Source organism: Engystomops pustulosus, chromosome 7 (genome assembly GCF_040894005.1).
Source record: "Engystomops pustulosus chromosome 7, aEngPut4.maternal, whole genome shotgun sequence".
Taxonomy (NCBI): Eukaryota; Metazoa; Chordata; class Amphibia; order Anura; family Leptodactylidae; genus Engystomops; species Engystomops pustulosus.
In genome coordinates this window covers 136348677-136372371 of record NC_092417.1, presented here as the reverse complement: position 1 = coordinate 136372371, position 23695 = coordinate 136348677, and the positions used below count along the sequence as shown (strand labels likewise).

The window sequence follows — 23695 nt, the reverse complement described above, 5'->3', positions numbered from 1 at the left end:
TTTAAAAAGTACAACTAGCTTATAAAGGGTCAAAATCACCCCCTCCAAAAAAAAAAAAAGAAAGAAAGAAAAAAAAAAAGATACAACATAAGCTTTCCAGACCAGAAGAACTGGTACACCGGTTTTCCTACTTTTGTGCTGCTCATCATCACCACTTTACACAATGATTGCTCAGGATGATTTTACTTTAAATAATTACCAGCATTTCAATTTTTTTGCTAAACCACAAAATAAGGAAGTGTAGAAAGCAAAAAATAACACTTTATTAGATCAATTAAAATAATGCATTTAAAAAGACAACATACATAGACAAGGTTCACCAATGGTCAAATAACTAAATATACATGATAAATATATCACAGTAACCTGTATAGAGGTCTAGAAGCTATAGTTCTTGAAACACGTCAAGGTATTTCCTTACAAACACCTGCACAATACACATACAGATATATACAAATCAAGGGTGGACACACACCACCCCATGTGTTTCACTTGCTTTGTCATTTTTTTGCAAAAAGAGAATTGCTCCTATTGTTCTTTAGGCAAAAAAAAATCTCTAATGTACCAACAAAACCCAAAGCTAGGAGGAAGAAAAGTTACTGTGCTTGTATGTACTAAAATAAAATGACAGGTATTTACGAAGAATTCAAAGATCCTCAAAATTATGAGACTTGTACTGAATGTATACTCCGATTGACAACTATAATTATTACTTTTTACATTAACATGAACGGAAAAGGAGTTAAAATACAAACTAAATTAAGGAACACAAAAGTCACAATAATCATGAGACTACAGCGGATCTGTGGCATGAAAGATGCAGTCCAATCTATCATTCAAGTTATAGAGCAGAAAGGGCTGGGGTGATTGACATATACATGTAAGGGACAAGAAAGGCAAGGAATCGGTTTATAAAATTTCTGCTGTGAAAGAGGTAAATTGTTGTTGTTGCTGAAAGAATATGTGCACACATTGTTTTCTGGGTAGAATTTATATCCCAAAATTTTTTTATAATTCCTCGGTAGAATGGAAAGGTCAATTGGTTTGCCGCAGGTCCTAATGCTGATAACTCCATTGATTGGGGCTGGTGAACTGGTGTCCACCACTATGACTGTCTGCCTACTTCTGGGCATGGACTCCGTAGAAATTCATCTTCAATAATTATATGCAACCATTTTTCTTGGACCATATATATGTGAGAGAGAGAGGACAAAATAAGGAGATGACATGTAAGTGGGAGTCACTAAATGTTCAGTTGATGAAGTATGAAGAGATCCAGATGTGGTCAAGTCTAAAATTTCAAGGATGAGTGAATTTTGAAAAAACACTACAGGCGGTCCCCTACTTAAGGACACCCGACTTACAGACAACCCCTCTGCCCGCTGTGACCTCTGGTGAAGTTCTCTGGATGCTATACTATAGATCCAGACTGCAATGATCAACTGTAAGGTTTCTAATGAGGCTTTATTGATAATCCTTGGTCCCATTACAGCAAATAATTTTGAAACTCCAATTGTCACTGGGGCAAAAAAGGTTTTTGTCTAGATCTACAATGATAAAATACAGGCAGTCCCCAAGTTACATACAAGATATGGTCTTTAGGTTTGTTCTTAAGTTGAATTTGTATGTAAATCGGAACTGTATATTTTATCATTGTAATCCCAGTCAGAACTTTTCTGGTCTCTGTGACAATTGGATTTTAAAAATGTTGGATTGTCATAAGAACCAGGATTAACACTAAAGCTTCATTACAGACACCTGTGATAATTGTTACAGCAGATCATTGTAGCCTAGGACTAAAGTACAATAAATTACCAATATCCAGAGGTCCTTTTGTAACTAGGGGTCGTATGTAAGTCAAGTGTTCTTAAGTAGGGGACCGCCTGTATACGGTTTCGACTTACATACAGATTCAACTTAAGAACAAACCTATGGACCCTATCTTGTACGTAACCCAGGGACTGCCTGCAATGGTATTTTCCGTAGCACTTCAAATGTCCTGCTACTTCATCTATAAGATGATAAAAACTCAAACTGCCCACAGCCAATATTAGAAGCTCTTTGCATAAAAACGTATGTAAGTACACATGAACACAAAGGGAACTGTATATAAAAAGTTGTTAAAACAGAGTTATACATGATAACATAAATTATATCTCTGCAAAGCACTAATAAGACCACAAAATTACCTCTTAACTGTACGTTATATGGGACTAAGAAGGTAATATTTTAGACGAGGTGTCATTCAGAGTATTTGTCGCATGAAATTCTTCAATGTCTAAAAAAATCCTATTGCTCATGGCCAAAGTTCATTATAATTATATTCTATCTTCTGTTTCTCCAAGTTATAATACATATATTGGTTAACACATGAAATTAACACATGAATTTATTGATTATAGGAAAAAAGATAGCAAAGATACAACTGATATAAACAAAACTAAACAATTTTCTATATGTGTGAACCAATTTCAGTTCAGTTTTCTTAGTGCACAGAGCCAGAAAACGGGGGTGAATATGAGCCCCAGAATGCAAATGATAATTTAAAAATCAATATATATATTTATATGGTGGATGAAGGATATGCATGAAATACAGAATATGTATACAGTCATACACATATATGTATACTGCCACACATAAACTGGCATACAAACGTTTGGAATCATATGGGCCTCAATGTTCAGCAGAATATGGAGTCTGTAAGGTCTCAGTAGACTGCTACATCAGTCTCCTTGAAATGTCTTACAGCTTTTACTTATAATACAGTTGAAACTGTATAAAGAGGTAGATGCTAGTCCCTTTCATTGTATGCAGATTTTCATTAATAATAAAAAAATGTTTAGAAACAATTCTGGAAGAATGTGCATTTTTCCCTTGATACTACATATATGTTGGTCCTATAAAATAATAATAATTTTTGGACAAAATACAGAGTATTCCAATACAAATTGTCGGATCACAATTCCTCACCTTAGATGATTTTAAAGTGAACCTGTCACCAGGAATGTCATTCTTAGCTGGTGACAGGTTCCAATAGTCTATGCTATGCTTATTTTAAAAATGGCTTTGTCAGCATTCTGAAGCATTTTAGTACTTTCTAACAGTTTATTTTACATTACCTAGCTTTTTGCCTGCTGCATGTGGTGAGTCCTATTGGGGAGGAGGCAGCTGCCGCATGTGTATTCCTGTTTCAGTCTCTTCTTCTCCACACTCATCCAACTCCCTCACCTTTGACCACTTCCTGTTATTTGCATTGAGCAGGCAAAGGAGGGCAGGGGATGCTGTGAAATAGAGGAGGAGTGCATAAGGAGACACAGAAACAGATTGCTACAGCTGCCCCTCTCTCGGATTAACCACATGCTGTTGGCAGGGAGCCAGGTAATGTGAAATAAACTATTATAAGCTACTGAAATGATTCAGAATGCTGACAAATGCATTTTTAAAATCAACATAGCAAAAGCTATTGGAACCTGTCACCAGTTAAAATGACATTCCTGGTGACAGGTTCACTTTAATGACTATGATTATCTGTAGGGCGGCACGGTGGCTGAGTGGGTAGCACTTCTGCCTTGCAGCACTGGGGTCCTGGGTTCGAATCCCACTCAGGTCAACATCTGCAAAGAGTTTGTATGTTCTCTCCGTGTTTGCGTGGGTTTCCTCCGGGTACTCCGGTTTCCTCCCACACTTCAAAACATACTGTTAGGTTGTTTAGATTGTGAGCCCCATGGGGACAGGGACCAATTTGATATGCATGTGCAGCGCTGCGTAATCTGTGTGCGCTATATAAATAAAGAATTATTATTATTATTATTATTATTATTATCTGTATTATTCACTGTAGAACATGATATATAATTATATTTGTCTCTTGTCTCTGATTATAGTACATGAGTACAAGGTTTTATTTCCTAAAATAAAATAAAAACTGTTGAAAGTATATACAGGCAGTCGCCAGGTTACATGCAAGATAGGATCCAAAGTTTTGTTTTTAAGTTGAATTTGTATGCAAGTCAAACCTGTATAGTTTATAATTGTAGATCCAGACAATTTTTTTTTTGCCCCAGTGACAATCGGAGTTTCAAAATTTTTTGCTGTAATGTGACCAAGGATTATCAATAAAGCTTCATTACAGACACTTACAGCTGCTTATTGCAGCCTGGGACTAAAGTAAAGCATCCAGAGATCACAGTGGGTAGAGGGGTTCCTCCATTAACTAGGGATCGTCTGTAAGTTGGGTCTCCTTAAGTAGGGGACCGCCTGTAAATATATATTTTTAACAATATATTTTTGTGGCCTACTATGTTTTAATATAAAATTTTCACAATTAATAATAATTCCTTTATTTATATAGCGCTCACAGTTTATGCAGCGTTACACAGAGCTTGCCAAATGAGTCAATTGTCTTAATATGTTTGCCATGATCAGGAAGGCATTGCATTGATCAGGGAAGCAGTGATGCTTCATTATTTATGTCACATGTAAGTGTTGCTTCATTTATGTACCTAGAGCTGCCCTTGTTCATACCAGGCCATGCTGATAATTGTCCTGGACCGTGAGTAATAGTCTTGTGTTTATTTTGGTGTATACTGCCAGCATGTACCCATGTCCAAAAGTTTTTTTTACAGTGTGTTGAACTAGAATTCATATCCCTTTGACATTTCCTCATTAAATGTTAGCCACAAACTTAAAGGGGTTGTCAGAGAGTTCCATTAAATTAAGAGTCAGGTTGGGGCAGGCTTTTTAAAAAAATAAACATGTACTTACCTCTTCCGTCACTCCTGATGTTCCGCGCCATGCTCTGACCGATTTGTGCCCCTGTTTGTTTACAGGAGCACGGAACATGAGCTCGGAGAGCTTCACCATATCCCAGCTCCGGATTCAGTGCTGGAAATAGGGATAGGTGGGTGTGGCACGCACCACGGACCGGGACATCAAGAGCAATGGAGGAGGTGAGTAATAAAGTATTTTATTGATCTTTTATGAGATAAAGCAATCCAAAGTATAAAGCATCTTTGAAATGTATAGCTTTTTCACATTGTTTCATATAAAAAATGAAAATAAATAAAATCCAAGCTCTGAACTGTAGTGTAGCAAAACAGTTAAATTAAAAAGGCAGAGCTATCTGTGAAGCATGACAAATGAAGCAGCCAAGAGGCCCAGGGCAGGGGTAGCTGCAGAGATCCACACCTCAAGTGGGAGAATCTGTTTTACTCCAAAAACATGGCCATTGCCAACGTGCCATTTGAAGCATGAAAATTCTATGCAAGGGACACAGCAAGCAATAGTCTTGCCAGAGCCTCCCGGGATGTGAATTAAACTTATATAAACTACTGAAATGATTTAGAATGCTGACAAAGTCATTATTAAAATCAGCATAGCATAGGCTATGAAACTCGTTACCAGCTAAAAATAGCATTCCTAGTTCGCTTTGAACTGCAGCCTCAAGGCATTGGATTCTCTTTTTAGAGCATGCTGTTGTATGCTGCCTGTCATAAAGAGTGCCAAGGGATTACCATACACTGGTACTATGACACCATGTATTCAATTACCAAATTATGTTTGCTAGTATTTTTTAAGGCATCAATACTATGTAAATACTGTAATAATTATATACTTATTTTTATAATAATTTAATAAGGTATTTAAGTATTTCATTTAATACTTACTTTTGAGGCTTGGAACAACAGTAATAGCACAGACATGCCAGCCATAAAATAATCCATTCAAATGCCATAGAGCCATAAGCAAATAAGTAAAGGTTTTTAGCACATTTTCCTTCTTTTTGGTCAAACATGTCAAAAATCCAAAAGCTTCCTATAAAAATAAAAATAATTATACATGCATTTGCCAACAGTTTTTATCTTAAGTATAGCATATCTATTCATCTATCTGGCTCCATCCTGCACTCCTTTGACTGCTAAAGGACTTCTCACACAGCATAAAGTATGGAAGTTATTCCAAATTATGGAAGTTGCTCCAAATTATGGAAGTTGCTGCATTATGCAAACAACATCCACCACCGACACCTGTGATTGGTGCCAACGTTAACCATTTAGCTGCCGGCGGCAATTAAATGCCAACACTATCTTGGATAGAATCATTGCTCCCTGGAACATTATTAGAGAATGACAATCCATTCCCGTGGCAGCCTGGAGTCTGTATACGTCCTGTTATTCATCCATATCAAATTCTCAATATACTGCAATACTGTAGTAGGACTGATTAGATTCCATTGGGTACACCCAAGGTTTTCTAAAAAAAATATTTTAAAATATGCCAAAAGATAAATAAAAATCACCCCCTTTATTTGCCATTTTAACGTGTAATAAATTGAATAAAATGTGATCAAAATGTAGTAACACCCCAAAATGGTAGCAATGAAAACGTCTTCACATCCTGCAAACAATTACACATTACACAGCTCTGTACGTCGAAGTATGGAAAAGTTAGTAGCTTCAGAATAAGGCAAAATGCAGACAAAAATTTTTAATTTGGTAAAAATCTATTAAACATAAAAAACCTATGTTAATTTGATATCCCCCTCGATTGTAACAACCACAAAAAAAAATAAAGTAGGTGTCTTTTGGAGGGTAAGGTGAAAAAAGAATTGTGCCCACAATGCGTTTTTTTCTACAATTTCATGGCATTTGGAATTTTTTGCTGTCATCAGAGGAGTACATCGGGCCACCTTTCCTTAGTGTTGTGACCAATAGCTTTAGTACTTGATCAGCCAGAATAGACTGCCCAAATACTAAAGATTTAGTAATACATACTCAATTGTACCAGCTGTAAATCTGTTATTTGAAGTACATACCTACAATATTAAAGTACATACCTGCAATAAACCAGCAAAACATGAAAAAAAAGATTACTGTGTCTAAAAACACGCTATATAGTTGGCGCAATATTCTCAGAAGCAGATTGGAGGAAATAACTAAATGAGCAACTCCTGTCACCAGTAAGAATATTGGTATGTTGGGCTGAATGAGGCAATCATCTTTGTACAGACCTCCTGTTATGGAAAATAAATCAGAGTGTTAGTACTGTATTGGCTGCACATGGAAGTTAGTATAATATATAAATAGGATATCCTAAGTAGCCTCTAGTTTTCAGAAGTAAGATCAAGTTAAATATACACAAACCTCCATTATTATTGTTTTATAATCATTATTGTTTTTTTTAAAAAGCACAACACTTTTAAAGGACACCTGTCATCAGGTCTATGTCACTATTTCTGTCACCACTACCTGTTGGAGCAGCTCACAAGGAACCCATCACAGCCTTTATCTAGTCAATTCATACATTAATCATTGTAAAATCATCTTTTCTGTATGATGTAAATGAGGCTGGTCACATGTGGCAATTTTTATCGGGGTCTGAATATGGACTGTATACTTTAACAGTGTATTACTTATGCAGAGGGCGCAGCTGCCTACGTTTTGTTCTCTTTGAATGCTTATCACTTGGATTACTATCAGCTGTACGTGCACGTGCCATCTTCTGCTAAACACTGAAGGATTAACAAAGTTTCAGCAACCAGTACACTGTGCTCCATCATGCAAACTGAGATGGAACAGGTTAACGACCCTGACAATATCGATACAGCCTTAAATGCAGGTAGAGAGGATGCCGGCACGTTTTTTGATCTTTGCAACTCACAGGACTCACTGCAAGTACTTAGTACTAGGAATTTAGAAATGAAGATACAAGTTTTATCAGAAAAAGAAATCCGGCTGTTCTGGACGATCAAATCTCTGAAATCATACCAAGCCAACCATCGAGTTCCTCGAGGACGGAGGTGTTTTAAAGAACCTGCGATATATCAGTCTGACCCAGTGTTTACTCTAGAATGGAATAAATTATTCAACCAACACTCCTTGAACCTTATGCAATTAGTTATGAGGCGAAACGAGATGGAGTATGAGAAAATCGTTACCGAACTGTAAAGCCAAGATTGAACTTAGAACAAGATTGAACGAAACTCAACTACAAGTATTCTTTAAGAAGTTAGAAAAAAGGATCACGATAGTTCAAAACGAAACTAAAGAAAAAAAACGGGATAAGTTTCTACGTGATAAAGCAGATTATGACAACAACCAAATCTTCACCTGGAATACTAAATCGAGAAAGAGTGCCTCTATGCAACGGAAAAAAGGCTCCAACAAGAAAGGGAGAAAAGTCTCAGAATATTGGGTGACGGAATCAGATACAAGCACCTCTGAGGAGAACCTAAGCATGGAAACACTCCCTTCTGCAAGTCACACACAGCAAAAAGAGAAAAGCCAAATCAAAGAAAATAATGATTTTGCACCCCCTTTAGGAAGAGAGTTCGAAGAGGGCGCCACTGTAGGAAATCGAAAGAGAAATGGAGGAACGGAACGAAAAACGGTATCTTGGAGAAAACAACAATAGAAGAACCTGAGAAGATGGATAGGAAACATGGGGACATGGGAAATAAAAGAGTTATTAACTTATCATCTGTCACCCTGTCACAGGACTGTATTAATTTGCTATCGAAAGGACTGAGCTATGCATTAGTCGAAGATTTCAATGAGGTGGACTTTGAGATAGACCTATATAAAGCAATCAGAAAAATTAACTTGCACAAATGGTTTATTAATAATCCACCGCGTCCCTCTAGCATTAGAGAGGGTGAGATCCCTGTTACTATAGGTCCCCTAGGTTTCATAGCGGGTATTTCGTCCTCAGAAAAAGACAAGGAAACTTTAGAATTACTACTAGCACTCAATGAGGATGAAGTAGAGGAAACCAACACGATTGAAGTACAGGGCTTCAGAGGAGGCATAAAATCCAGATTCCCCCCCCCCCCCCTTGTCCGCAGGAACACCCCTCGAGATCTTTCAAAGTCAAGTACTTAGGGATGTTCGCTCTCAAATATACCCCACAATTGAGGACAATTTGTCCATTGGGGAAAAGAAAGCCCTTAAGACTCTGAGATCTACTGAGGGAATTGTAATAAAACCTGCGGACAAGGGGGGAAATGTTGTGATCATGGACCAAGCATATTATGTACACGAAGCACATCGCCAATTGTTCGATCAATACACCTATACTGCATTAGACAAATGCCCCTTGCAAAAGTTTAAAGAGAGGTTACAATCCCATCTTAGGAGGTACGTAGAGAGAGGAGTCCTGTCAGAACAGCTTGCCAGTAAATTATTTCCCTCTTTTCCACGCAAACCACAATGGTACTTTCTACCTAAAATTCACAAGTCACTCACAGATCCCCCGGGCCGCCCGATTGTGGCTGGGATCGGGTCCCTGACAGAACCACTCTCAAAATATATAGATTGGTTGCTTCGCCCACTATTGAAAGATGTTCCCTCCTATTTGAAGGATACGAATTCCTTCTTGAGATGCATTGAAGAGATAGAGTGGATAGAGGGTTACGGGATGGCATCTGTTGATGTGGAGAGTTTGTATACTCGGATTCCTCAAGCAATGGCGGTTCATGCAGTTAGAAAAGTGTTAGAATCTACTAACAAAAGTGAAATGTACATTGATTTTGTCTGTGATTCCCTCCTCTTCATCCTATCCCATAATGCATTCCAATTTAACAACAAATGGTTTTTGCAGGTAGTAGGTACAGCTATGGGGACCCCAGTAGCCTGCACCCTAGCAAATATCTTCTTAGCGGTCTTCGAAGAGGAATATATTTTTACGATTCAAAATCCATATATTAAATATATTAAAACTTTTTCTAGATATGTGGACGACATATTCCTGATATGGGCGGGTTCAGAATCGGAATTTGAGGGCTTCGTGATGTATCTTAACAGTAATAACATGAATATGAAATTTACTACCAAATTCAGCAAGGAATCATTAGAATTCCTAGATGTTAGGGTGACTATCCATGCAGACGGGTTATCCACTGAGGGCTTTAGAAAAGAAACCGCTACGAACTCTATTTTACATTATAAGAGTTTTCACCCCTTACACACCAGGGATGGCATCCCATATAGTCAACTTCTACGACTCCGTAGAATTAACAGTAGAGAAAATACCTTTAACTCCCAGGCGGACAAGCTAGAAACCCGTTTGAGAGAGTACTAAAAAAAGCGAGAACCAGAATCATGAAAACAAGACTATCCGAATTATTAGAAAGATCAAAACCACCTCCGACTAGGAAAGACACACAACAGAAGAGGTTCACTTTTACATTTGGGTACAGCCCTCAAGAAAATATTATCCGTTCTGCTATACTCAATAATTGGCACCTCTTAACTACAGACCCTGATTTGCAAAAAATAGTTGATACTAGACCTCTTATATCGTTTAGACGCAGTAGAACACTTAGAAGCGAATTAGTGCATAGTCGGTTCTCTCCAACTCAAGACACATGGTTAGACCGTTCTATCCCATATGGTAACTTTAAATGCGGCCAATGCAACTATTGTAACTATAATTTAGGCAAAAAGACCATAACCATGGGTGACATCTGTCACACTGTAAAACATTTTTTTAACTGTAAATCACAGTACGTGGTAAATGTCATTTTTTGTCCTTGTCGAAGATTTTACATTGGGAAAACGATTAGACATTTACATACCCGGTTTCGAGAACATATTAGCTCCGTAAGAACCGGACACGGTTCTCCTCGATTCATAGAACACACTAGAATAGCCCATTCAGGACGCACAGAAGCATTGCGCTTCATGGGCATTGATAAGATTAATATGAATCCGTCAGGCGGAGATAGGAACAGAGAACTCATGAGATGCGAGGCCATATGGATTATGCGCACTAAAGCGACGGGACCGATAGGTCTCAATGATCGCAATGAGTTAAGCGTATTTTTATAATCCACGATAAAGAAACATGAAGGAATTACTTAATTTTCTTTCCAGTACGGTAATTGCAAAGTAACCTGTGTTTGTTGATCATTTTATTATGTGGTGGAGGTTCACTGTTTATCGTTTCCATGGTAACCTGGCCGGAACTCGTCTTATACGAAGTACCAGCCCATTGCATGATGTCACAGACTTGAGAAAGCGCGTTACGCGCGAAACAGCCTGTTGTTTGTGGCGTGCCCGGCACCTCTCTCTGTCATCCTGCTGGCGTGAATAAAAAGACTGCTTTTTCGGTGAGTGACCCGTCTACTGTTTTCTTCTTTATCTATTGGATATTATATCAACTGGTCTTTCGACAAAAGGAGTGCACCACCGTGGCAATTTTTATCGGGGTCTGAATATGGACTGTATACTTTAACAGTGTATTACTTATGCAGAGGGCGCAGCTGCCTATGTTTTGTTCTCTTTGAATGCTTATCACATGTCTGTGTGTAATGTATAGTAAAGCATTACTAGTGTCTGTGCTTTATCTGCTGACATGCTTCTCCTCCCATACATATGTGTGAGACACAGACATCAGCTACACATGTACCTGACATGTTCTGCTATAACATGGCTGCCTGGAGCTGATGTATCTCTCCTATACACACACACACACAGGCTGCAGGGGATGTGGCCGCCAGCACCAGGAAGCACATGGAGGAGCCATTACACCATTATATCTCACACCATTATACAGGCTGTCAGTCATGTGTATAAGAGTATCTCATACACACACAGGCTGCAGGGGGTGTGGCCGCCAGCACCAGGAAGCACATGGAGGAGCCATTACAACATTATATCTCACATCAGTGCCTCCCACTCATGAATAAACTGGACAGCTTGAATATGATAATGACTCATTGGACATCACACAGGTCATTTTCATACAGCTTTAGGACCTCTTTGCTTAAGTTTACAGGCATGTAGAGGGACGATGAAGGGATAGAGGCAATACTTTCTAATGGCAGTTTATGAAAATATATTTAGTTTAGGGGGTTAATTTGCCTGACGGGTTCTCTTTAACCATATAATTTATATTAATTTCTTTCCATAAAAACTGTTCAACTTATTTTTTTGTTCAAGTACACAGTGAGAAATTTGTACAAATGCTGTTTTTTGTATTGCAGTTCATTCATTTGAAAGATACCGAGCTGCAAACTTGCGAGGTTACAAATAGACATGACATCAGTGAGTTGTGAAGAGGAAGTGGTGGACAATGCAAATCGTTCAAATTGATGATTGTTGGGGGGTGCCTGGTGGCAAAAAGAATAGGTGACTAGTTTTAGTAAAGCAGTCTTCAGTTGCACAGCCATTAGGTGTCTTGATTGGCCTGCCAATGGCTATGTGTACTTGCTTACTACCCAATGGGAGCATTTAACTACCTATCAACAAGCAGTCCCAAACCACCAAACTTTGGAATATTTATTGTAAAACCAAGCAGCCATGGCCAGACCCGGAGATGAAGCAACAAAAAGACAGGTAAAAACAATCAGGCTACATAGCACAGTGGTAGAGAACCGATTAGAAAGGCCACAGGATGGCCGGTTCAGGATTTGAACCGGCATCCTGTGGCCTTTCTAATCGGTTCTCTACCACTGTGCTATGTAGCCTGATTGTTTTTACCTGTCTTTTTGTAACTGGTGTCTCTGTATTACCTGCTGGAGTTGCAGCGATACATACTTCTCCCATAGACAGGCAATGGCCGCAAGGAGCGATACGATACTTCTCCATACACAGGGAAAAGATAGGACATGCCCTATCTGCCCCATGTTGTGGGCCGCGCCGTGGAGCACTATAGAGAGGGGAGGGGTCATCCCTCCTACTCTCCATCGAGGTTGACGTATGCCCGACACCCGCAGCCGATGGGCATACATCAGTGTGCATGTGTTTAGGAGTGTTTGTGCTCAGGAGAGAGAAGTTGCCGGGTCAGAGCTAGCCTGGGTAAGCTGACCATTTCCCGCAGGCATGGACTAGCTTAACCTTAAAGTAAGGGGCAGTTTCCCAGTTTTCCTAGTTCTTTCTGCTCTCTTTATATGGTTTCCCGCTTCCTTGTAAACCGTGACACCTGGGTTGTGACTTAAAGTACATCTACCACCAGGATGAAGAAATGCAAAAACCAAGCACACTTACATGCTGGTGTGTGCCCCCTAGGGTAGGATCCACTCTTGTTTTATGTTAGTATGCCCTGATTTTTTAAGATCAAAAGGATTTAAGAATTAGGTGAATGAGCCTTAGGGGCTCCAGGATCCATTAATATCTATGAAGCCTGGAGCTTCTTAGGCTCGTTTTAATAATTTTAAAAACCTTTTTAGTAAAAACCAGGGAATAAGGAGATAAAAGAAGAGCAGATCCTGCCAGAGTGTGCTTGGTTTACAATCCTTTATACTGGTGGTAGATGTCCTTTAATACCAGTACTGTACTTTGCATGTAGCGCATATATGTACCATTATCAATGATAACAGCAGTATCAGCAGTACATAGCACTATACTGTAACTGCTGTCTTTTTTTGTCTTGCCTGCTCCTTATTCTACATGGGTATAAAAATATATCAGCTACAGTGTGCCATCTACAGATTTCCTCCTAACAATGTGACATACACAGATCAACCCAATGTGTAAATAACAGATGCTCCAAAAAGAGTTTGGGACTATGGTTTTAAACCAAATACCATATATACTTAAGTATGAGCCGACCCGAGTATAAGCCGAGGCCCCTAGTTTTACCAACAAAAATTGGAAAACCTATTGACTCTAGAATAAGCTGAGGGTGGGAAATGCATTGGTCACAGTCTCCCAGTATATAGCCTGCCAGCCCCTCCAGTATATAGCCTGCCAGCCCCTCTAGTAGATAGCCAGCCTGCCCCCTATAGCATATAGCCAGCCAGCCCCCTGTAGTAAAAAGAAATTAACACTGTACTCACCTTTCCGACGCCCCCCCGTAGGTCCTCTTCTTTCTTAGGATTTTTTGGTTAAAAAAATGCAAACATGCATATAGTGTTTTTGATGAAATCTGTCTTTTTTCTGCAGCATACTGTATTATTTAATGCAATATCCAGGAATGAGCTTTACTTGTTTGTAACTTACCCATTACAATCATGGCAACACCTAGTATAATCCAGACTGTAACAGCTGATAACTGTAAATCTAAAAAGATATATTAACACATTACTAATAAAATATTATGTTTAAGGCTATATACATAACACCTTTCATTTGTTTGGGAAACGCAAGATGCATTCCCTGAAGTTGCCTAAAGACCTCTGATAAATGACGATAAATGCCACAAGTGTTCTTAAAACCTTTGTCATAGGTAAACATAAGCACTAGACATTTCTTGTCATGTTAATGCAATGTTATTGTCCTTGCCTACTACGGGAGAGAATCTAAATGGTGAAAAAAAGTGTAATAAAACTTAACTTTTACTTACGGTATATCAGATAAAAAAATGCTGCATAACCTTGGAGAATAAGATGATTGGGCACCTCAATCTGCAGTATACTTATTGTCACTCAAATTCTCTTGTTTTCCAAGGGTATGCGGTATGTGGAGCCACAGAGGGGTGAAAGACACACTGGGGCAGATTTATTAAGTGTCTGAAAGTCAGAATATTTCTAGTTGCCCATGGCAACCAATCACAGCTCAGCTTTCATTTTACCAGTGCTCATGAATATTTTAAAGGGGAGCGGTGATTGGTTGCCATGGGCAACTAGAAATATTCTGACTTTCAGACACTTGATAAATCTGCCCCACTGAGTTGTTAGCTAGTGGGCTACTTTGGACAGACAGGACCGGGTTTGGAAGATTATCCAAATTTGGCACTCTGTGAGTTATGGAGCCTGAAATTCAAAAGTGTAAAAAATTGTAGCCATTTTGTTTGTCAGTGTATGCGAATTGAAAATAAATGCTATTGTACTGTGGGAAGTATAAAACACAAATGCAAACATGGAAAAAGGGAACTTGTCACTAAACAGGCAGCCTCCACAAGTAGGATATGAAATGTTTTGTTTAGAAAGCTTCTTTAACCACTTACCAATGTGTGACCTAATAGTTGAGCCAATATTGAGCCTCTGAGCCCTCTCCATACAGCCGAAATCGACGATGTACTGTCTCCAGGGCTGGATTATAGGGAAGGCTTCCAGGGCACATACTAGAGGTAAAAATCAATTGTGGGGAGGGCTCCCACCACTAGAACCTATCTAACCTACTTAACGTGGGGACTGCCTGTATATGGATCTGAAATGATGCAGTCTTACAGTTTTCTCTTCATTTTTAAATTACTTGGGAGGAGCTTTTTATATGTTAATGGGGAGAGTTCACATAAAAGCTGCAATTACAAAAACTGCTAGTTTAGTTTGGTAAAAATAGGTGAAAGGTTTTCTTCGAAGTTAAAGTAGCTGCCTAGTGTATGTTTGGTTAACCTAATATTGCTTAGATTGCAGAATTATTAGATCTGTACATTAACCTCTTCACGACTGCCATACGGCTATATGCCTCCTATTTGCACATGCCCCGTGCAGAAAGGACGTTTATAAAGGTCATGACAGTGACCAACTTCAAACGGCCATATCTCCTGAACCATGGCACCTAGAAACATAGTTTTTTAAACAGAAGATTCTCCCCTTTAATATAATTGTTTATGTATGCATAACAGAACCATAGATATCCAGACTTTAAAAAAAAATATTTTTATGTACAGCTTTCTATTACCCGGTTGTAACTTTAAGGCTGCATTCACACGGACATGTATTTCTCCAGTCCTGTATCTACAGGCTGTATTTCTGTATAAATACGTGACGTTTTTCATCCGTATGCAGCATGTATTTAACCCGTATTTTATACATGCCCACAGACTTTTAGGGCATACAGAACTGAAATACGGGAGAAAATAGGACATGCTCTATATTTTTATACGGCCAGTATACGGTCCGTACACTCCAGTGTCAAAAGCGGCAATATAAATGGTTGGACGTATTGTCCATTGAAATTAATGTGGCCGTATGTAACCCGTAAAAAAACGGTACGTATACGGCCGTTTTTATACGTCCGTGTGAATGTAGCCTAAGAGTGGATATCTCCAGTTCTGTTCAGCATCCATAAACAATTATATAAAGGGGATATTCTTTTGTTAATATGACACAACAATTTTGTCTTTAGATGAAAAGGTTCAGGAGATATTGGCATTTGAAGTGTGACCCCCATATAGCCGGTCAGCTGAAGGCAGAATATAGAATAAGCTGCAGGAGACTTTCACTTTGCAGGAGTACATGCACCCTCTGCATCTGTAGCTGAGTCTGGGAAAGGGCGATGGAATAATTCTGTACATATTTATTTACCATTTCAGATCGTCGGTGTAAGCTGTAAACACTGAGCACCAGCTCAGGTTGAGCTGGTGCCGGTGCTTAGTTTCGTTAGTGTTATAAACCGCGGTATCGCGGTTTTAACACTTTTTAAACTTTATAGCAGAAGCCGCTTCGGCGCTGCGCGCGACCGTGCGCGCGCAACGCCTGCGGCATTTCCTATGTAGGCGCACGCACGATCGTGCGCACGCAGCGCCGAAGCAATTTCTGCTATAAAGTTTAAAAAGTTTTAAAACCGCGATACCGCGGTTTATAACACTAACGAAACTAAGCACCAGCACCAGCTCACCCTGAGCTGGTGCTCGGTGTTTACAGCTTACACCGACGATCTGAAATGGTAGGTTTCCTTTAAAGTGACTTTAATTGGAGAAATGACAAAAGCTTTTTTTTCCAATTTTTGTCAATTATTGGCAAATTTTTAACAAAAAAATATGTAATTAATAAAACTACCCCATCAAGTTAAAGGGGTTGTCCGAAGGTTGTCGTGTCCGGCCGGAAGCTGAATCCAGCGCTGCTCCGGCGCCCATGTTTGTTTACATGGCGCACGGACCGGATACGGGAGGGCACCGGGAGGTAAGTACAGCTTTATTGTTTTAGTCAGCCCGCTCCCGGCCACATATATTTTTTTATCAAAACTCGGACAACCCCTTTAAAGTCTCACATGTCATGCAAAAAACAAAGTGAAAATTGTTATGATTTGTAAAGCTTTTCCAGAGATATCGACATATAACCCCTTACCGACATACTACTACATCACATGCCAGCTGCGGGGGTATGGAGAGGGCTCACGGCCTGAGGCATATTGCAGCAAACACCCACCAGTAACACCTGTGGTCAGTGCTAGCACCGATCGAGGGTGCTGACCCTTTTAAATCCTGGCAGCGTGTGGGTGCCCCATTTTGGATTAGATCACCGCACCCACCCATGACATCATCGGAGGGCGGTGATGGGTTGCCATGACAGCTTTGGGTGTGTTGAAGGCCCAAGGCTGTCGAATTTTAACCTATCCATTACAATGTGCGATTTGGACATTGAAATGAATGAGGAGGAAAATCGCAATATACTGCCATACTGTAGTATATGGTAGGATCAATCATAAAATCTAGGTTTAAAGTACCCTATAAAATAAATACATTAAAAAGTATGAAAAAAAGCATTATATTGAAAAACCCTCAAAATTCAAATCACCCCCCCTTTCCCTAGAAGTCATATAAATAAACAGCAAAAACATAAACATGTTAGGTATTGCCATGTTTCAAAATGTCCAATTTATCAAAATATAATAACAGTTTTTTACAGTGTTTAACCCCATAATGGAAAGACAAAAATACCACTTTTTTTGCCATTTTGAACAAATATTAAATTCAATAAAAAGTGATCAAAAGGCTGTAGAGTCCTCAAAATGGTAGCATCGAAAACATCACCAAAAGTCACAAAAAATTACACCACCCACAGCTCTATACACCAAAGTATAAAAAAGTTATTAGTGCAAGAAGATGGCAAAATGATAAAAAAAAATTGTACAGGAGGTTTTAATTTTTGTAAATGTATGAAAACATATCCAATTTCAGTATTCCAATGAATGAAGTAGACATGTCATTTGGGGCTCAATCCAATTTTTTCCCAATTGCACTGCATTCCTAGTACATGTCATGGAATATTAAATACCGTCATTATGAAGTGCAATTTGTTATGCAGAAAGCAAGCCCTCATACAGCTTTTCATATGGAAAAATAAAAAGGTTATTGATTTTTGAAGGTGGGAAGTAAAAAATGGAAACGCAAAAATGAAAAAGGTCCTCGGCATTAATGGAAACCTACCACTACGGATCTACCTATTAAAGTAGATCCGATTGTACTACTGATCATGCGCAGAACTCCGGCTGCAAGGGTGAGTGTGCGCAGCTCATTGTAGCTGCACGTTGAAGATGTCTGGGTAGGGGAATCAAAGAGTCCACTGGGGTGTGGAGTAGCCATGCGGCATAGTCTCAGCTCCGGCTACTCCATGCCCCAGTAGCCTCTTTAAAAAATTTGTATATTAGCCTGATTAAAGATTAGAAAGGATGGAGGGAAGTAAAGGATTAGCCCTAAAAAAGGGCTATCCTTACATATGTTAGATGCAGCTACCACCAGATCTACCTTAATAGGTAGATCCATAGTGGTAGGTTTCCTTTAAGGGGTGAAAGAAGGGCATAGCAGAATGCCAAAAATTGACCTGGACATTCAGGCACCAATGACCATCGGTCATGAAGGGTTTAAAATAAAAAGCCTAAATGTAATATTTTCATGAGCTGCTCACCATACATTGGAATCCAGATGGTTTTATTAATATTCTATCTGTGAAAAAGATATTGAGTGAATTCATACTCACAGAAAATGACGTCATTGTGCCAATTTTGTACTTCTAAAAAAAGAAAAAAATTACATTTTATAATACAATATATATTGCTCACTAGTTTTTGTTTAAATTATTACCTACTGAAATAATAATATATAAATATTCATGTGCCAACTGTGTGTATATAAGCCATCACCCACCAATCACCACCCATTTAAGAATATTACAACAGTCACAGTGCCTGGATCTATGAGTAAGGGCTCTTGCATATGAACATGTGCAACATGTGAAAACATGCTGTATGGTGGCACAATCCCACGGGCTGCACAAAGTGCACAGTGCCAGGAGAACACCTGCGCTGGAACTGTATTAACTATTAAGAAATGCTGGGCCTCCATTCCACAAGCCTAATGATAAACTCACGCTCCTAAGTGTCCCTGGTTTATCATGCTTGATTTTGATTGAAGATTCAATACAGAGCTATGGAAGGTATAATTTTTTGCAGGATCAGCTGAGGTTTTAAATTGACACCATTTTGTGGACCGTGATGCCACCACCACTATATGTGGTGAAAGGGCTGAAAGAGTAAATTTGGAAGTTTTTTCCTTTACGGAGTTCACCACAGAGAATAATCATTTATATATTTGAGCATTTTCAGACGCAAGGAATATCTAGCATGTTTATTATTGTATTTGTTTATTATCATTCTAGAGAAAGGGAGGCATTTTAAACTTCTAGGGTTTTTTTTTTTTACAATTTGTTAGTCTCCTTGGGGTACCTTAACCATAGGAGGTCTGATTGCTAATAGATGTATATTGCAGTACCACTGAATTGCAGTATATTGTGAATTTGCAAAATCTGAATGAATTCAAGTTTCGAGGAGACTTCTAGCTGTCACAGCAACAGAACTCTGCTCCCTGATGAGTCAAGATTAGAGAAGACAACCACCAGGATCGGGATGAACTGGTTGTGTTTTACTTTTCGGAAGTGGTAGATTTCCTTTAAAGCTCAGTTCACAACTTCGATTGAGACTCTATGCTGTATAATTTTTTTGAAATGCTAAAAATTACATTGGTTATTATTAGTATCCATCTTATATCTGGAAGCCAATTCTTATGTGTGACCAGAGCCTAAGTATCTTCTCATATCTTCCTTGCAAAATATGTTTGGTTTTTAAATCCATTCATTGGAGTTAAAGAGTAGATACCTTTCAAACTGCTCTGGCAATATCCTATAGCAGGGATGCGGAACCTATGGCACTGGTGCCAGAGGCGGCACTCGGAGCCCTTTCTGTGGGCACCCAGGCCATCACCCCAGAATGAAGTTCACCAGACAGAACTCAAAGAATCTTCCTACAGAATCTTCCTACAATGACAGATAAATTTGCCCTCCTCTTTTCAACTGTGTTGGTGTCCTTGGGAGGCTGAAGGATTGAAAGTTGTCAATGAACAAGGAGAAATACATTACTGCTTAAATTGCTGCTCTGGCACTTTCCAATAAATATGTGGCTTTTGGTTGAAGTTTGGGCACTGAGGCTCAAAAAGGTTTGCCATCACTGTCCTATAGATACTACACTAGGACCAAGTTGGTAGCTTCTTACCTTGTATCATTAAAAGCTTCGATTCATGGTTTATTCCAGTACGAGCTCCCATTGAATCCAAATGGTGTGTTATGGGTTTAACTATGTTACTTTGAACAGATGCCATTGAACAACTTCCTTGCATGAGTAAAATTGAAAAGAACATGAATGACATGATCCAAATGGACAAGACCAAGTTCACACCTGCATTTGGACCTTTTTTATTATTTTCAGTCACTAAAACGAGAAGAACGAAAGTCCAACAGTTCTGTTAGAATGTGCAAGGATTCCAATGCAATTTTAATGGCCATTAGCGTCCATATGCACAACTTACTGTAGGTTTATTGCATCCAATTCTCATCAAACTCAAAATGTGTGTTTGCTGGAATGTCTGGCCTGAGCGCTTATAAACTGGCACCGAACTGACATGTTGAATTTACTTTCAGTTTTTGAGCGTTTGGGCTGAAAATTCCAGCAAACATACAATACGAGTTTGAAGCAAGTTGCACGCTTGTGTTGCTTTTACACTTACGTTTACATGATGTTTGCAATTAGTTTGTTTGCGCGACTTTTGCATTGCATTTATGTTGCATTTGCGTTTTATGTGGCGTTTCATAGTGTTTATGTACCATTTACATTTAATTTGCGCTTATGTCGTGTTTGTGTCACGTTCACACTTACACTGCACTCACTTCACATTCCTGTGATGCTTCTGTTTGTTGCGTTGACACTTACGTGGCGTTTGCGTTCTGATTAACCGACATTTGCGTATACACTTACATGGCGTTTGCATTTGTGTCGCGTTTATGCTTATGCGCCGTTTGCGTTTGAGCATAATTACGCTTACCCTCATGTAGCATTTGTGTTCCCTTATGCTTACATGGTGTTTGTGTTTGCATTGTGTTTATGCAGCGTTGGCGTTTATGTCATGTTGCTTTATGTTTACGCGCCATTTACGATGATGTGGTGTTTGCATCGTGTTTGCGATTACATCCTGTTTGCGTTTGTCGTGTTTGTGTTTGTTCCGTTTACACTTATGCCGTGTTTGGGTTTATGTTGCGTTTGCATTAAGTTTACGCTTACATGGCGTTTGGCATTTACACTTATGTTTATGTGGCAATTGCGATTATGTCTCGATTACACTTACATTTACATAACGTTTGTGTTTGTCGCATGTGCATCACATTTACGCTTGTGTTTACGTTGCATGTATATCTCATTTGCATTTTGTTTACATTTACATGGTTTATGTGGCACATGCATCACATTTGCATTTACGTCTGTGTGGCGTCTGCATTCACATGGTGTTTACATTGCATGTGTGTTTACAATGCATTTACATTTACACTGCGCTCTTGTTTGCATCCTGATCGCATTGCAATATGTAACATTGTATTTTTTTTAATGCAATTTTAATGGAATTTTTTTTTAGATGAGGATAGAGAAATCACAGCTCACTGCTTTTCATAGCAGCTTCTCTGACATTGTCTGCCATTGATTGAACAGTATAAGAGAAGATTAGTATAACACACGCCTCCAGTCCTAGCTCCTCCTTTCTGACCGAACACTGATTACAATGGTCAGAAACTGGGACGGTTATCTCTGCAACCGTGGGGGCTACACAGAAAATTCAAAGTGCCCCTGAATCTGTGTAGCCACCTGTACAAATCATATGCTAATCTCCATATAAGTGAGGCTATAAAAGCTCCTCTTTAAGTCCACCGATACAAGGTTCTATCCCGGAAATCCCACTAGCATATGGAGTTAGTTTCTCTGACTGAACTTGCTTGTGAGAAACTGGACTTAGGAACCTACACAATCCTTTAAAGAATATTACTTAGCCCAGTGTTCTGTTGTGTGAGGCCAATCCCTTGTTTATAATAGTTTCTCCATCCTTTCCAATATGCACATGAACTGACCCCGACATCTGGGGCCTTCATTGAATAACATTGCACATAGCACTGTACATATTTTATTTTTTCACAATGAAAAAAAGAAGTGTAAAGAGAATTTGTAGCATAGCCTGCATGATGTCTACAACAGAAAACACAACATTTAGGCTGCATTCACATGACCCTAAGGAGACCTGTGTATGGCCGAAAGCTTTCCTCTGTAGTTACGCCCCCCATAGACAGCAATGGCCGCACGGAGAGAGATACAGTGCTGAACATGTGTTGCACTGTACCGCTCCGTACACAGGAAAAAAATTGGACATGTCCTATCAGTCCCCGTGTTCCGGGCTGTATGTAATGCTTTACAATGGAGAGGGGTCACCCCTCCCATTCTCCATCGCGGCTGACATATGCCCGGCCGTAGCCGTGCGGACATATGTCAGTGTAAATGCAGCCTTAGCATGTATTTCTCTTCTATTGATTTTCATCATAGACCCTGAATGATGACTGACCAATGACTGAGAACGATACATCCCCATGAAAATTATATAAAATCTGCTGCGGGTTAAAAAAAAAAAAAAAAACAGGAGGAACTGAGAAAATTAATATATTGTTTTGTGGTAAACTTTTCTGTATCAGGGCATTTCCATTGCATGTGCGCAAAAAGGCAAAAGTTTGCAGTCTGTTTGATTTACATATCTTCATTGCATTCACATTCTTTTTCACATCCATTGGTTTTTATTTGTGGTTTGCAAAAATTATATGTCAAAACACATGCTAGGGAGCATCACCAGAGACTGCACACAAAGGTCATACATTTTATCAGACATGCGAATAACCTCATTGACAATAAAAAGGTCAGTATGCTAGCCGCAAAACAATTTCTGAAAACAAAAAAACAAAACTATGGTATATTAACCCGTTCAGCCTGTCCTGCTATATTATATTTACCTGGAGTTCATTTTCATGGTGACTTGTTACCTTTAAAATAGTCACTGCCTATCAGTACCTTTAAACCAAAACCAGAAGTAGAACCTGCAATGAAATGTATAAAGTAGTGAACACACCTCTTTTGTGTTTTGGACTGATTCAATGTTCGTGTTTACAGTTCCTAATGTAAAGCACATGAGGAGCAAATATTGGAAGGAAAGTAGCCTGAAATAAAGGAAAGTAATTAACCCTTGTTTTCATCTGACATGTACAAGCTTTTTTTAAATCAATAATTCCTGTTAAATGTCTGTTTCTTATTGTTCTCAGATCAGGTAGGTACTGCATATTCTTATACAATATAAACTACTCACCTTTTCTCAGGTAAAACAGCAGAAGAAAATACATATGAAAATCCAATACGAAGAAAAAGGCTTACTAGTCTGCTAACCAAACCCAAGTTTGCATTTGTTTATGAGGTCCTTCCTTAAACTGAGGAAGAATGCAGTCAGTCTACTCTTTCTTATAAATTGTTCTTGAGCTAAAAATGTAAACCCCAGGTTAAACTGTCACACAGGATGTAAAAGACTAGTGTAAAAATGCATAAAGACATCTAACATCAGTTTCACAAATAGTAGACTAGTCCTACAAACCAGTCCATGAGGAACTATGCTTCTCAGGACTTCATTTATTATAACCCTATACGCATTGATTTTGGCAATATAGAGTTATTATACTAATCAG

At 38.9% G+C, this 23695-nt stretch overlaps 1 protein-coding gene across 3 annotated transcripts; it reads right to left on the bottom strand.

Annotated features, from left to right (window-relative positions):
• Positions 1 to 453: 453 nt before the first annotated feature.
• LOC140070880 (transmembrane protein 272-like) lies at positions 454 to 23695 on the bottom strand. 3 transcript variants are annotated; one of them, XM_072117905.1, is made up of 8 exons: positions 23326 to 23695; positions 22976 to 23179; positions 20154 to 20369; positions 18587 to 18619; positions 13944 to 14003; positions 6839 to 7015; positions 5670 to 5817; positions 454 to 1179 (listed from the first exon to the last, which is right to left on the bottom strand). In XM_072117905.1, exons 3-8 carry the CDS (start codon positions 20305 to 20307, stop codon positions 1155 to 1157), a joined length of 597 nt encoding a protein of 198 aa, XP_071974006.1. In that variant the 5' UTR covers positions 20308 to 20369; positions 22976 to 23179; positions 23326 to 23695; the 3' UTR covers positions 454 to 1154. The 3 variants fall into 3 exon arrangements, with proteins under 3 accessions (XP_071974006.1, XP_071974007.1, XP_071974008.1); XM_072117906.1 differs by having other exon boundaries at positions 23092 to 23179; XM_072117907.1 differs by having other exon boundaries at positions 22976 to 23059.

Coding starts and splice junctions, on each gene's coding strand:
- LOC140070880 (XM_072117905.1), bottom strand. CDS start 20,307: ATGTCATTCATGTTCTTTTCAATTTTACTCATGCAAGGAAGTTGTTCA. Junction 5,818..6,838: donor GTTTTGCTGGTTTATTGCAG/GTATGTACTTTA, acceptor TTATTTTTATAG/GAAGCTTTTGGATTTTTGAC. Junction 1,180..5,669: donor TGTTGTTCCAAGCCTCAAAA/GTAAGTATTAAA, acceptor ATATGGTCCAAG/AAAAATGGTTGCATATAATT.